Raw genomic sequence first — 15,144 nt, 5'->3', positions numbered from 1 at the left:
GGGGTGCTATTTGCCATTTAAAATGGGTGTGAAAAGAAGCAGCTCCAGGAGCCAGCATCATATGGAGATATATATTACTGCAAATAAAGACATGGAAAAATTAGAGTAGTGTTGCTATCCAAGCTGTGAAGCTGTGATCTTCATGGCTCTATGAGCAGGCACATTCACCCACCACCACCACCAAGTGACAATGGATAAGTGCTTCTGGAGCTCTATAACAAGTTGTTGAGCCTCACAAAGAAATGAGTAGAGAGGTTTAAGTGTAGGGACATCAAGTGATAAGGCAGGAAATTGCTGTTTGCTAAATTTTGATTGAGCTAACCAAACAGAAAAAAAAAAATTCCTATCATGCCACACTGGAAATACAGAATCCGTTTCTGACTAGCAAACCTGTTCTTTAATTAGGCAAATTTTGAAACAAAATTAGAAACTTTAAACTAAGAAGGTATTTTAGCCTGGATTTTTAGCCCTTCTGCATTTTCCCCTTCCTCTTTTCCTGCTGAAACTGTTTAGTCATATCCAGGCTAAATTCACACATAATTCCAGGCTGAGGCTTTTTGCATGATCTTCAACTAAAAAGTTTCACTTAGCCTTTGAATTTACTCCAGTTATTTTACATATATGCCACTAGGTATCTGTTCCTCCTCCTTTTGAGATTTAAAGCCCTTCCTTTTCTGATAGAGATCTTCTCTCTAGAAGGAATTCTGGTTAGAAGCACAGAATTTGAATCAAGATAGTGGATCTGTTTCTCAGGACCCATGGTTAAAAATACAGGGTTGTAGAATGCAGTTCATGCTTACATCAGTCACAGAGCAGAAATGAAGGACACAATTTCCTGAATGCCCTGGGCAGTTCTTACTATCCAAGAGTTTTGCTTTTTTCATCTCAGCATTCCCTGATAAGGAATTACTTTATCTGTTACGTAAATTGTGAAGGTTATTGACCGTGCAGGGTCTGCGATTCCTTTTACACTTTAGTTTTTAACTGAAAAAAAATGCCAAGCACTAATAGTGACTTCAGCAATAATAGCAGAAGGCATTCACTTACCCTATGACAATGCAGGAGACAGCGGTTCCCAAAAAGGCATAGGTTAAAATCGATCCTAAGTTACGAAAGAAATGTCTCTGAGGAGGAAAGTTTGAAAAAAAAGTCCTTTGTAATTCAATCAATAAAAGAACATTCAGACCAAGCTGAAATACTGAAATTTTGATAGGAATGGTTGGACTCGATGATCCGGTGGGTCTCTTCCAACCTGGTTATTCTATGATTCTATGATTCTATGATTCTACTGCATCTAGAAGTGCCATTATTTACAACTCGTATCTCCAATGTAATATAAAATTATACAGGCTACATCAGTTGTTCTGGAAAATACAATTTACTATGATTAATTTTTTGCCTGGTGGAATGCCATTGAAATGCCCTCTTTTACGTATCCGGGCAAATGCTTCAGGATCATAACAGATATTCTCATTGAAAGTACCTGATGCAAACAGTATCATAACCCCATCCCTTGAACAAAGAGAGCCCTGATCATGCAGCATATAAACCACAGATAGGCTGCTGCCTACAAGCAATGTCACCAGAGTCGAAGTTGTTTACTCTGAAAATGCCCAAGTGTTATAAACAGCACAATCCAATCTTTGCACAGATGCAGAAAAGGAGCAGACTGAGCTCCATGCATCTCTAACTTTCTTCCATTTCTCTCAAGTTCTTCCCACGCAATAGAATTGTTAACTGACTCTTTCCTCTGTCACTGGCCTGTGGGACCTAAAAAGTAGCAATTGTGTTCAGTCACTTTTGTAATAGCAGAGAGAGACACTTACCTTCTTCAAACTGTATCCCGCATGAAATATAATGGGTGGCAGCAAAATATTGAAAAAGATGGAAGGATCAAATGTCATCTGCCAGAAAGGATAAAAGAGAGGGCAAGGACAAATATAAGATAACATTTAATTTGAAGGGAAAGGTTTGCATTGTAATTTGTTATCAGGATAATCTCAGGGTCAGCTTCAATGTCTGCAGGCCAGAATGTTATTCTGACTTGTTTTATACAAGTATTAATGTGTTGTTCTTTACTCCTTATATATATAGAATGCTTGAAGAGTATTCCTTGAAGAAGGAAACCAGTCATGCACTGTATTACAGAGAACACATACAAGCAGTGTTACCTGTGATAGCATCTGCACTACTAGATATTGAACTCCGCAGTTCCACGTCTGAATTCCTGGTTCAGACACGGACTTTCTGTTCAGTTGCAGGACAGACGTATCATCAGTGTTGTGCCTCAATTCCCCATGTACAGAATGGGGATAAAAGAAAAGGCCTACCCTACTAAGCCCAATGTGAGTTTCCTTTGAAGCATTATCTATTTAGGCAAGGACAGAGCTTGCTAATATTGCCTCATGAGCCCCTGGCTGTCAGCTAATACATACTTTTGTGAACTACTGCACATGAAAACTGCACACTTTGACCATCTTCATTACTTCACCTGAGCTAACCTAAAAGTGAAAAATGTGTTTTACCTCACATCTTCAGCAGACAAGGAACATTCCTGTGGCTGGGTAACGTAGCTCGGCTGTGACATAACTCATTAAGCTACAATTGTTTGATCAGATCTGCTAACCTCCAAGGTCAGGCTTCTGTTGTCATAAACAGAAAATCAGTCTCAGTAAATCTGTTGACTGCTTCTCCAGTATCCTTCCTGCTCTAATACTCCTCATAAAATATGGTCAGTCCTATTCAGAGAATCTGTTTTGGCCTGACTACAGCCAAACTCGCTAATGAACTGTAAGTTTAGCAAAGCACAAATGATCCTTTTTGGCCAAAGGACTGCCTACACAGACGTGAAATTCACACGTCAGCCCTGCTCATGTGAAACGAACAGCCAGAAACAGTTATAAAATAGCCATTAAAATGTTTAAAGTAATGCTAGAATGAGAATGATGTTCAGCAAGGCAAAAAGTTCTTGTTCCAGCTATCACTGTGCCGTTCATATTTGCCTTCAACTTCAGGTACAGAGAGCGACCGAGGACAATGTTCAGGTGCTGCAGTTCATTACAAGTAGTTTCCAATAAAACTAAATCCTGTTTAAAACCACAGCATTACTGGAGAAAAAAGTATTTTCAGTAGCCTGTGTACTGTTTACTGTTCTATCAGCAGGCTGTGTTGGAGCAATGCTTTCAAAAGAGACAGGATGTCACTAATGTGGCTTCTTTGTTCAGCTATAGTGATATTTTTAAGGCTACAGTATTCTAGATAAGCTATGTAGCTTGAAAAGTATAAGACCTGCCTACAAAACTACTTCTGTCTTCTCACTAACAGATTGCTTGGTTTGATAAACAGGAAGTAAGAGCTCAGCCTTTTTTCCATTCTGCTTAATCTGAATTACAAAGTTGAAAAAAAATAGCTGGCAAATAACATGCCAGCAATTTCAGGCACGCTTGTATCTTCATTGAAAATGCAATAGAAAAAGGATTGTCTTCACCTGTGAACTAACAGCCTCGAATGTTAATTTTGGAATTAATTCAACAAATACGTTGAAGCATTTTTTTTCCATAGGCATCAGAAAACCCAACTGCATGTTTTATTATTCAAAATTGTATTCTGAAGGATACACATTTGTAAGTCATGGCACACTCTACTCTTTCTGATAAAAGCACTTTGCGAACTGTTATAGTGAAGTCAAAAGGGAATTGCAGTTGCAAAGAAACGAGAGCATAGTGTGCTCATGGTTTCTCTTTTTTACGTTAGTGCTTTTGCCAATCAGGAAGGCTGACAGGCATTGTTGTACTTGACTGCTAAATACTGTTGAATACTGTCGAATTCCTCCCTCTTTCCTATTTATTTTCTTTTTAAGAGGACATTTGCCAGGTAATTTTGAAGGAGAAATAAGTGAAAATCCAGGCAGGCTGAGGCCGCTCCAGTAATTGAGAGAAACACTTAATTCACCAGTAAGATCGTTAAGAATCTTCTATCAAAGTGAGCCTGTGGAAAGGAGACCTGGCAATCTTCTGTAAGGGCAACAGAAACAACTGTGCAAGCTAGTGTTCTTCCTTTCTCATAACACAAGTCAGCTTCAGTGTATCAGGTTTGATGAAGATGGTCAAATATAATGAATCAGTACATGTGCCTTGGAAACTGAGACAAACCTCTTGCAACCAACTAGCAGGAAAAGGGATGAAGATTCAGCAAAATCTGACTAGTCTGACTGCCGCAGTACTTTCCTGTCTCCACCCACCACAGCTCTGATAGTCCTTGATAGCCCAATTCTGTCTGAGAATGGCAAGATTCTGGCTGTAATGACAGGCAGGCTCACAATGGTTCTACACCAGCAAGGAATTTGAGCAGCTGGTTAAATCCTAATTCTGCCGAGTTCCCCAGAGTACATTCTAAGAATGACTTAAAGGTTTTTATGGTGATAACCACTGCAATATGCAGGAACAGGCATTAGTGTACTAGATACATAGTAGTACTTCGAAAAATATATTGCAATATTGTAAAAAATCCCACACTGGTAAGGGTTTCATGTTAATATCTGATGTCTTTACCATAAAATCCCAGTTTTAAAAAGTCCCTCTGCACTCTTGAGTTCTTTAAATTGCTTAAGAAAGTGAACATTACAAGAAAGAAGTATTGCAAGGTGGTGGAAGAGTATACTAACAAAGTAAAATATTAAAGTTGTTATAAACTGGAGAAAAAGGCCATGACACTGTAAAAGTCTGTAAGCTTCCTCCTGCACTTCCCTTTTCGCATCCAACCTGATTTAGCACAGTGCTGTGTCTGCAGACTTGGGGACAGCCAGTGAAATCCCTGCTAAGGACCACTGCAGTGGTGAATGAGCATATGAGAATGTTCTGAAGCATCTGAGTGTTATAGAAAACCCCAGTTATTTATGGAAGTTTACCTATTTCCAAGTTTATATTTCATAAAACATTTAGAGTTTGTAGTTACCTCTGCTGCATGCAGCTGGTAAAACTCCCTTGCATTTTGCTGTCAGAACAAGGCATTTTTAAGACAGAGAATAAATAAAGATATCAGTGGGTTTTATAAAGTTTTGGTAGCGATGAACGCAAGGTAACAGCTATGCCTGCAAGTGAACTCAGTGTCCACAGGAGGTGACTGTCATGTAAGAGAGTTTAGGCGACTCTTCTGCAAGCAGGCAGCAGTGGTGTACTAAATAATAGTCATGTTTCTACTGCACTTTATTTCCTTTCCAGTTCTCCTTCCTGACTTACCCTTCTCAGTCTGAATTCAGAACAGACCCTCTGTGTCACATTTTAGCTTGAAACGTGTTTTCCTCCCTCAAGGGTATAAATAAATATCTTACATGGTTTAGAAAAAAAATAAGATAGGTTTTACCTTCTGAAGCATTGCATTGCCGTGGTGACCATTGAGATTTTGGTGGCTGATCTCTCTTTTGTATTGATATTCGTAGACCTGATTAGTAATATTAATAAGTAGAGTGGATGGCCCAGATTTCAGCTTTTCACATTCATAAACTGTTCCACTTTCAACATCTGATGCTTTTGTCGAGTATCGTATAATTAATCCCATTACAAGGCCTGGAGAGTTAAAAAAACCCAAAACTTTTAAGTATTTGATGATACACAATTACTGATTTTGAGAAAAATGAACTCTATTAAGGCTAGGAAGCCACTTTCTCAGTATTTCCACCTTTCCAGAGGTACACTTTGTTCAGCACTTCATGGATGACCAGAAGAAATTCCTCCAAAATGGTCTTTTCATTAGAACACAGACATTGGTTTAACATAAGCTTAGTTCCAGCTGCTGGAATCATTCTGATACAGCTGTTAACTGAGTTGCTTGCTCACATGCTTTCTATAGTTAATGGAAGAGGAGGGATTCCCACATAACTAACATGCTGTACTGAGCATCTGAAAATCAGCTGTGGTTTGGGTAGTTTTACATATTTCATTTGTTGAGGCAAAACTCTTGACCACAGTATCCTCAGGCACATTCTGCTTTCTGTATTTTTGAGATTGTATAAACATGAAAAAATAAAAGCAGAAAGAAGGAATGGAAGATTAAGACTGGGATTAATTGATTTGACTATCTACAATTTAGGACTCTTATCTAAGACAACCATTGTGTCTCCCTTTACAGTTAATGGCGAGGAAAATGTACTTTTGCCTTGTGGAAGGTACGCTTCTTTCTGTTGGCTCTAGTGAGTGCTTGCATGATTACTTCAGGAGAGGTGACTAATATTTAGCCAGATAACATTACTGATATTATTTCTATCTTCAGAGACCTGGATTTGGTTTCAAATTTAATTTCCATACTTCTTTTATGTCCTATATGCTTGAAGTCCCATGTATGTGATGAACAGCTTTACAGTTACTAATTATGAACACATTCATAAAATGCTAAAAAACCTCAAGTTAAATATTGATAGAAGATATGGAAACATCTAGACAGAGGCACTTAGTAATGAAAGGCAAGAAATTCAGTTACAGGAAACAGTTGATAAGCATCTGAAAAATATGATGTTAAAGTTTCATCCAGTGAATGCCACAGTGATAAAAGTGACGATAAATGCCTAGAGAGATAAACACAATATCTGTGTTATTGTGATATTTTCCCATAACAGAGACGCTGAACTGCCTATTTCTAGTACACGTGTAAGGCAAGTTTGTAGCTTTCTGGACTGATGCTACAATGGAGTAGCAGCTGCATTGCTTGTTGAGTATGCATATGCCTTTCTACACGGTTTGTACCAACTGTTCTGTACAGTTGGTTTCTTTAAATGATAGAGTATTTAGATAAGCAGTAGAAAATCTGAAGGCTGCTTTCTTAAGTTATACAGCATTTGTGTAATAAATCAGATAATAAATCAAACTGTAGTGAAGTTTAGAGGAAAATATATTTGGGAAAAGGGAAGCAACCACGGCATATGCTACTATGAAACATAACTTCTACAGTGGTCAGCCCCATAATCATGAGTCAAAACCCAGGAAACCCGTAATTACTTAAAACAGTCAGGGTTTTAATCTTATTTTTATTAGATTTCCTCTAGAAGAGCCACATCTTTAATTTTTCATTTTTTATTCAATTTCACTCGGTGCTTGGACAAGACTTGATGTTTCCTTCTGATTCTCTGGAACAGAAAACCTTTAGTTTTTCCTTCATCATTTTTGTTCCTATCACTCTGTGTTTTAAACTATATCCTTTTTACACCCTTGTTATCAGGTGTTACATAGACTTCTTCAGCTCAGGGAACAGAAGCATTCCGCAGATGACCACCCATGCCTGTGCAAGGAAACTGAGAGAAAAAAGTATACCAAGAGCAGGAATACATAGCCCCACTTCTCTAGAATCCATATCAGGTCACAAGATGGAATATGTTTAAAATAGTTGGGAGAAAGAAGTGTCTCGTTAGATGAATGTGCTGTTACAACCTGTTCACCCACCCCATATTCTCCTCTTTCATTTCCCTTTTCTTTTCTTCTGCATTCTCACTGTCTGTTTACCAAATTTCCCTGTTATATCGCTCTTTCTTTGCCACACGTGATTCTTCTGTGCTTGCTCAACTTCTTGTCTTGCTGCATTTCCTGGTCTCTAATATTTATCTTTTCATTTACAGCATGTCATACTAACCTGCCTTTTCTGGATAGTTTTACCAAGACCCTCACACTATGTCTTCCAAAATTATGTAGGACAGTAATCTTTTTTTCTACTCTCCCTTCTTCTGTTATACAGGCAACAGTGAGCATCATGCTTATCGGTACAAGTAACAGTCTTCTTGCTGCATACAGAAGTGAAGACTTTAGGGAAATTATGCTATTTTCAATTGAGAGCTTAAAAATCATGAGTAAAAAGCTAAAAAAAAATGAAAGTCATTTTTAAAACTAGAGTTTAAACCCTACTATTCAGAGCTCTTATTCTGATTTATCCTTTAGCCTTGGTAGTTTAACTGTTTACGTGGCTGGTAGACATAATAAGTTTCTGAATGATAGCAAGGAACTGCTCAAGGCTGACATTGCCTTTCCATCTCTGTTGTACAGCCAGGTGGACTGCTGTGTCCGACAACATTCCAAGATCCCTAGTATGTGTGTGGTGCTGGCTAATACAGCACATACTTGGAACCAAATACTGTTTGATAGTTTTAAAAATGAAAAAGAATGTTCTCAATTACAGTAAGGCGCTTTCATTTAATTGTCCAAGGGTAAATTATTTCCACTTGTAGCATCAAGTTTAGAATAGGAGTAGAGGACTGTTCTAAACCAGTATTATTCTGTATTCTGAGTAGATGTGTTCTCTTCAGCTGTAGTCTCAAACTGTCTCCATAGGAAGTTATGGAATAGAAACAAATGCAAATAATGTAGATCCTGGTCCTGCAAGACAGCTCTTGAGTATAGAGAAATCCATTTGCAGAAAATTAATATTTTAAAAATACAGTCACAGTAGCTGTAGAAAAATAAAAATCAATACTGACTGACATTTATAACTGGAACTAAAGATTGCCTTTTGGATTTTCTCCTGCCAGCTTTAGATCTTATCCTCTGATGCAGTCCAGATCTAGATGATGTAAAGAGCCACATAAATAACAGAATGATAACTGAAGTACAAGGGAATTGTGAGAGTATCCAACAGCATACATACATTGGGAAGCTTCGTTAAAGAAGAGTCTAACAGTCGATGTTCTCAGGGCATCAATGGGGCTTTGACATCCTTGTAGCTCTCAAGGAAATTCTATAACGTATTAAATTTGAGCAAAATGTGGATGGGACCCATAGTGATGTGTTGATTCAGAACATTCTCAAACAATCTATGGGAGGTTCAAAGACAAATGCTATCTCTGCAGTATATCGCAAGAGTCAATATAAGTGATGCAATTGCATTCTTCCTTCAGTAATAATTAATGCACCAAAACCCCTATATAAAACCCTCAGTGAATTAAAAATCTGGGAAGGGTGTATTTAATATTTTAGTAAGTGCATCATTCACGGCATGCACTATCTGCTTTAAATCATTCTATAACATTTCCTTCTTGATTGAATTCAGGTGCCCAGATTATATTCTACTAAAAATAATTCATTTTTAAATAGGTATATGATGTACTCTCCTTTCCCCTGCTCCCCCTTCCAAACTGAAATAATAATTTCAGTGCAATTGGTGTTTCCTGGCAGAATAATTAAACACGAACATATTCTCACAAAGTTCTACAGGATGTGGTATATAAAACCATATAAGTAAAAACATCCCTTCTGTACAAATAGTTCTGATCTCATAGTGGCATGCACAGAAAGCCTGGCTTTACCATCTAAGTCTAGAAATTTGGCAGTTAAAACTCCCTGCAGATGACTCAGGAATGATGCTGCATCTCTTACCAGCCTTCACAAGTAGGTGTTATACTCAGGTTCTCATTAGCATGAAGAGACATTTTCAAAGTGCTTTACATCAGTTAAGGATGCAGGTTATTGTAAACGCAAACTTGAGTGTACTTGAGTGCACAAAGTCGAGTACAATTCGGTATTCTAGGTGTCCAAACCCAATTACAAAAGTTTTCATCTCAGCTTCCCCTTATTTATTTCCCCTTATAACCATACCAAAACTGCATTTCCTTCAAAACTAGTACCAAGGCTGCATTTAATTCATTTTCTAAGCACACTGATTTAAATGCAGGATTGAAGCAGGAAAGTCTGTAACCAATGCATAGATTTCTTTAAAAATGTCTCAGTTGTTGTTTGAAGGAAGACCTTGCAGCAAAATCTCACTGTAACTAGAGCTCAGTCACACTTCAGCTGAAGGTGATGCAGGTTTTCCTACTTCTTTAGTGGAAGCAGGATAAAATTCTTAATTGTAGAACAGAGCACTGGAAGGGACTTCTTAAGTCACTCATGGCAAACTCCTGAGCTAAACAGGACTGTTCTTTCCCCAGAATTGTATCTAGTCAGCTGTTAAATGCCTTCATTAATAAGGACACCTCAGGATGCAGTTTTAGCCATTACTCAATTTTTCTAAGTATTTTAGAATTTCTCCCATGTTTGTTTGCCTCAGGAACACTGTTCCCCTCTTCATCTGCCCACCACAAAGTGTTAGCATCTGCTTTGATTGCGATTTCACTATGCTCTCCTCCAAATACTGACAATCTCTCTTCGCTGTAAGTCAGGAAGACAAGGAAGTACCCTTCATTACTTTATTGAGGGCTAGAGATTCCTCTTTCTGGGTCTCGTTACATCCATTGCTACATTTCAGAATTAGCAGCACTCAGAACAAACTCTCAATTAGACTCCACAAAAGAGGCATAATAGGTTTAGGAGGTGCAAGAGTCATATTGCCTAATCAATACACACCTCCACCAAAGTTGAATCAAGAACCCTGCTGTGTGCCTCACTTCCAAACATGCTGCATGGGATCCTCAGAAAAGGCTGGAGAAGGGCTTCTGCAAGTCAGCTTTCCCAGTGCAAACCTGTCCAGAGCTGAACAATCAGGGGGAAGGGGAAAAAAAAAAAAAGTGGACCTCCAATCCCACCAATCCCTCAAACCTTCAGGAACCATCTCCAACCACTACAACGCAAAGCCATCTCTTATTAGTGCTACACTGACTGTTCTGTCATTTGTCCTTTATATATTTCCCTTCCAGGCTGAACAACTAGTTGCACAGAGCACAATGCTGAATGCAGGTACATCTTCAGGCAGCCTCACTTCCACCCTAATGAGCATCACACAGTCCCGAGGGGGTGACAAGTATTCTAGGAGAATTTCAACCAAAGTTGCTGATTAGCTGAGCAGAGAAAAGGCACAAATGGTATTGATGAGTGGGTGATGGGGTGGGATTTTTTGCTTAGCTATTAGGTTTTTTGTTGGAGCTTAATTCTGGCTGCCCACCTGCAGGTGCGCCTTAGCCTCTAGATCAGAGGCAACTGGTGGCACCTAGGTGTAGCCCTAATATCTAATTGCTGGGGAGGATGAGAAACACGGATGTTTATACTCAGTTTTTCACTCTGTTACCTCTGGGCTATTCTCCTGCTCTGGCTAAGGGCTTTGAGTTATGTATTATATGGGGAATTTGCACCTAGCATTTTAGAACTGAGGCATCTAAAGATAACAGGCCCTGGAGGAGCTGGCTAATAAGCACTTAAGTCTTTTATTTAGTCTAGTACTGAAAGTCCATCTTCTGGGGCCTGGTGCTAAGGGAATAGGCTACCTATTCTTCTCTTAAAGACATGGCATTCAGTTTTTGTTACTGCTTATGTAGATAGTCTACCGTGCTGATTCAGACTATGCTGTTGTATAGGAAACTGTGCTATAATGTATGTAAAGGATGGTCTTCCTGTTCTGGCTGCCACAAGTTACTCTTTCATATTCACTTGCTTGCCTGATATATGGAAATTAGGAGCTGGAGTTTACTATATGGCATCTGTTTGTCAAACCAAGCTACCGTTTGCTGAGGAAGCTCTCTGAGCTACTAGAAAACAAAAGAATGAATGAATAAACAGGTATGTTTGTGTTTTTTGTTGTAGATTGTGAGTGATTTTTCAGTTTGGTGTCAAAACAAACAAAACTATTTGGATGTGTAAGTAAATTCAAGTTAAATGCCTTGAAATTTTTAGATACGTATATATAGCTATGCATTTTTTTTTTAATTATGTTGAATTCCCCTGCAACTGCAGAAAGATCTTTAAGTTAAATATAGCTATATTTAGTGTTGAATCATGGTTTTGATAAAAAATGAATACATCTTGGTTTTGAAGTTTCTATTTAGATAGTTTTCCAGTATGGGCTTTTCTTTAACTGGAAGTATTTGGCCTAAAACTGCATTTTCCTACAGAGTTTATGTGAAAACACTTTATTTGTCCTATACCTTAAATAGAACTTTCTATCAGGATGTTCCCAGTGTTCAATTTATGGCTGTTCAGCATTTTGTAGCAACTGTAAAAGTTCTTCCTGTTTTTCTCTTTCTGTGGTTATTTTGTCCCCTGGTTTTCCTCGTATTTCACTTTCTCCATCCTTTCCACTGCTGTACGCCCAGTGGCACACTGCCTTAAGGAGGAATACAGCCCTACCTATCATTCTATACAACGTGATATGCAAATAGGTGCTCCGTATTCTTTTATCACTAGAAGCAACACTATTGGTGTCTTGCGCTGTTATTCACGTACTTAGCAAAGATCTCAATGTGCTGGAGTAAAGCAGACTATAGGATGGAGACACTTGGCTTGTACAAAATGGGCATAAACCAGAATTGTTCTGAAGATGAAGGCAAAAAATAAGTGAAGGCAGGATTTAGCTCAGTCGGTGCTTCATACCATGAAGGTTTTATCCCAAAGCTGCTGCTTTTTGATCTGGCACTTCCATCACGGCCTCTGAAATTACTCATTCTTTTCATTATTGCTCTTCTAGAATGCTAAGGATACCTAAAACCATATCCAAAATTTCTAAGGATAAAAAGGACATAATGAGCTTTTTAGATTCGATGAATAAGCTTTTTTCCCCGGTCAGAAGGTTGCAATAAATAATTAAAGACTAAATAGATACTTTATTTACAATCACAAGGAGTGTTTCCATTGTTCGTGTACGCTTTAATAATTCAAAAGGTCTGTTCTGCTGGAGCCTAATCTCTTAACTGATCAAAAGAATAGCGTAAAATGGTTGTACTCACAATGGGCAGGTCATGTCATGTCCTGGGCAGGCAACAAAATAGAACCAAAAGATAGATAAAACTCTAATTAAATATTCATTTATTTGTGTAGTGTTGTATTCCCCTATATTTCATTTTTATTTTGATAGGCTTTTGTCTTTAACAAATGTCATCAGCTGCACGTGGGAAACCACATGATAGCATACATGAAGCTGCTATAGGCCAGTCACTGCAGTAATTAGAAAAATATTGTCTTAATTTTAAGATTGATCATAATGAATATATTGCACAGTGTTTCATAGCTCTTATTTTGAGAAATATTGATAGAAATGCAACAAACAAATGGGTTCTTGGTGATGCTGTGAAACTTTTATTCCGTAAAACTGTTAACCAATCCAGGTGATGTCTAACAATGAAAACCATTGCATTTAACTAAGCATATTCATAAGATTGAGTTGAAGTGTGTTTTCTATTTGTGACAGATTTTGAGATCAGAAAAAGGGCGTGTTACAAAATAAATACTTTTCCACAACTTTAAAGTAAACATAAGCCAGATGAGATCTTGCAGGCTTCCTCACTCAGGTGTTAGGGGCTCAGTAACTGGCTGAATACAAGAGTTTCTTGTTTACTTGCTGTCCTCGAAGTATCGAGTCACTTGTGCAGATAGTAAGGGAGCCAAGAAGACAAAATAGCCCGAGCTCTTAATTTCATGCAGTGAATTTATCTAATGAAACAGTTTGAAAGGGATGCAAGGAGGACTGTGATCTTCAGCTGCAGTCTCACTGTGGGCCTGAGATCATCTTAATATGCTTGATACAGATAAAGCAAGGGAAGCTTCTGCCTTAAAAATTTAAGGGCCAGTTGCCTTTTTTGTTGCAGGCTTGCAGTTGAGCCTCCACAGAGCTTTTTGCATGATAAACAAATTATCTGCAGAATATGCAATCTTAATGAAACCAGCTTTGGGTACTATGTAGCTAGAGTATGTGATGAGCATAGAATGTGTCTGAATCAAAACAGGCTGGCATTTAGACATCTAAGGACTGAGCTGTTGATTTACATCTGTCATTTTGACAGTTACCCTCCAATATGTGGTTTATGGTAACGCTTCTGTTACCAGTCACAGGCTTTTCACAAAGTAAAAAAAAGCAGTAAGAGAGGATAACAAGAGAAATCATTATACATGTAAGTGTGTACCACGAAACTAGGGAGCACTTTTTATCGGTGGACAATGCACAAAGTTCTACCTGGAAGAGATAAGCAATGCTGCAAAACTTCATAAAAAAAGACTAGAACCAGACTGGCAAACTAAAATTACAGTCCAATCAGTGCTCAAAGAAGACTTGAGAGGCATTCTTCATAATTTGTTTCACAAAGGCACACAGGAAAAAAAAAACAACCCCAAAAGAAAAGTGTCAAGATCATTTAAACTTTATTAAACAACGTGGCTCGATCCACAAAGCTCCTAGAGTAACACCTTTGAATGTTATCAAAACCAACGGTAAGCAAATGAAGTAATCTCTTTCATTGCGGGTGTTTCATTATTTTGAAAACAGTAAACTCCATAACTCCCAAAGTATCATGCAGCAGCTGCCTGCCCTTAGTGGAACGTAACATGCGCATTGAGAGGATAACCAGCTCATGACAGCCACTCCCTGAGCAAGGAAGCCTCTAGCTCCTTCACAAGAGATAGTGTTAGATTATAATGTTGTTGTACAGTTATGGAGCTGATGACATTTCATTCAGCACATTTTCTGAGCTTTGCCAGCACTTGATCTCAAGTGCCTGACCATAAATACGTGACTAGTCCCATGTTAAGCTGGCACGTAAATTTATACTCACCGTAAAGCATAGCTCCTCCAGTTTCATGCAGAAAGCGGAATCGATGGTTTTTAAACAACCAAATTGTTAATATTGTAAGAATGAGCAGAAAGTTAAAGACTAGCAACTCCACAGCTCCTTGATGATAAAACTGATCTTCATCTTTCACTGATTCATATTTCTTCAACTTCTCCATTTCATTCCCCTTATGGAAAATATATGCAAAATAATAATAATAAAAAAATCATATGAAGGTAAGTCCTACCACCTCTGGTGTGACAAAGTCTGGATGCTATAGAAACTCACAGCAACCACATCTGTTTCATTTGCAGCCTCAGGGTGAAGTGCCCCAGCTCAGAATTCAGCTGGATTCTAGTTACAGCTTCCTGTTTTTCTCTTAAAGCTGCCCTGTCTCTTTTTGAATGTTACAGTTGCATCGCTGGACGGTGCTTGCTTCAGCTGGAGAGGCACAAATTGCTGCTGAGGCTCAGGCTCTGTCAACTCCTACAGTTTTGTTTTAAAACTTAGTCTATGTTTGTAATGTTTATTCCTAGAGTTCACAAGATCATCTGAATCCTAAAAATCATATTTTGTCTTGATAGCTAAAGGTGGAAAAACTGATGTTTAAAACAATGGCTTGGCAACCTGAACTGGACTGTGCAACTTCAAAAATATTTCTTCTTTCCTAGTTTTAACTGCAAGTGATAAATGAAAGGTGGCAC

General features: G+C 38.3%; 1 protein-coding gene across 1 annotated transcript in view; it reads right to left on the bottom strand.

The window, feature by feature from the left end:
* The window catches only part of SLC9A9 (solute carrier family 9 member A9), a 191,921-nt gene extending 177,219 nt beyond the window's left edge, over nt 1–14,702 (bottom strand). Inside the window, exons 1-4 of the mRNA XM_069865160.1 lie at nt 14,444–14,702; nt 5,362–5,564; nt 1,827–1,904; nt 1,048–1,124 (exon numbers count right to left, since the gene is read on the bottom strand). Of these exons, the coding sequence (XP_069721261.1) occupies nt 1,048–1,124; nt 1,827–1,904; nt 5,362–5,564; nt 14,444–14,618 (533 nt within the window). The 5' untranslated portion in view covers nt 14,619–14,702. The remainder of the gene's footprint in view (nt 1–1,047; nt 1,125–1,826; nt 1,905–5,361; nt 5,565–14,443) is intronic.
* Between the last annotated feature and the right edge of the window lie 442 nt (nt 14,703–15,144).

This window comes from Phaenicophaeus curvirostris, chromosome 10 (genome assembly GCF_032191515.1).
Source record: "Phaenicophaeus curvirostris isolate KB17595 chromosome 10, BPBGC_Pcur_1.0, whole genome shotgun sequence".
Taxonomy (NCBI): domain Eukaryota; kingdom Metazoa; phylum Chordata; class Aves; order Cuculiformes; family Cuculidae; genus Phaenicophaeus; species Phaenicophaeus curvirostris.
Note: the sequence above shows the minus strand (reverse complement) of the source record. Positions and strands in the feature narration are given on the sequence as shown.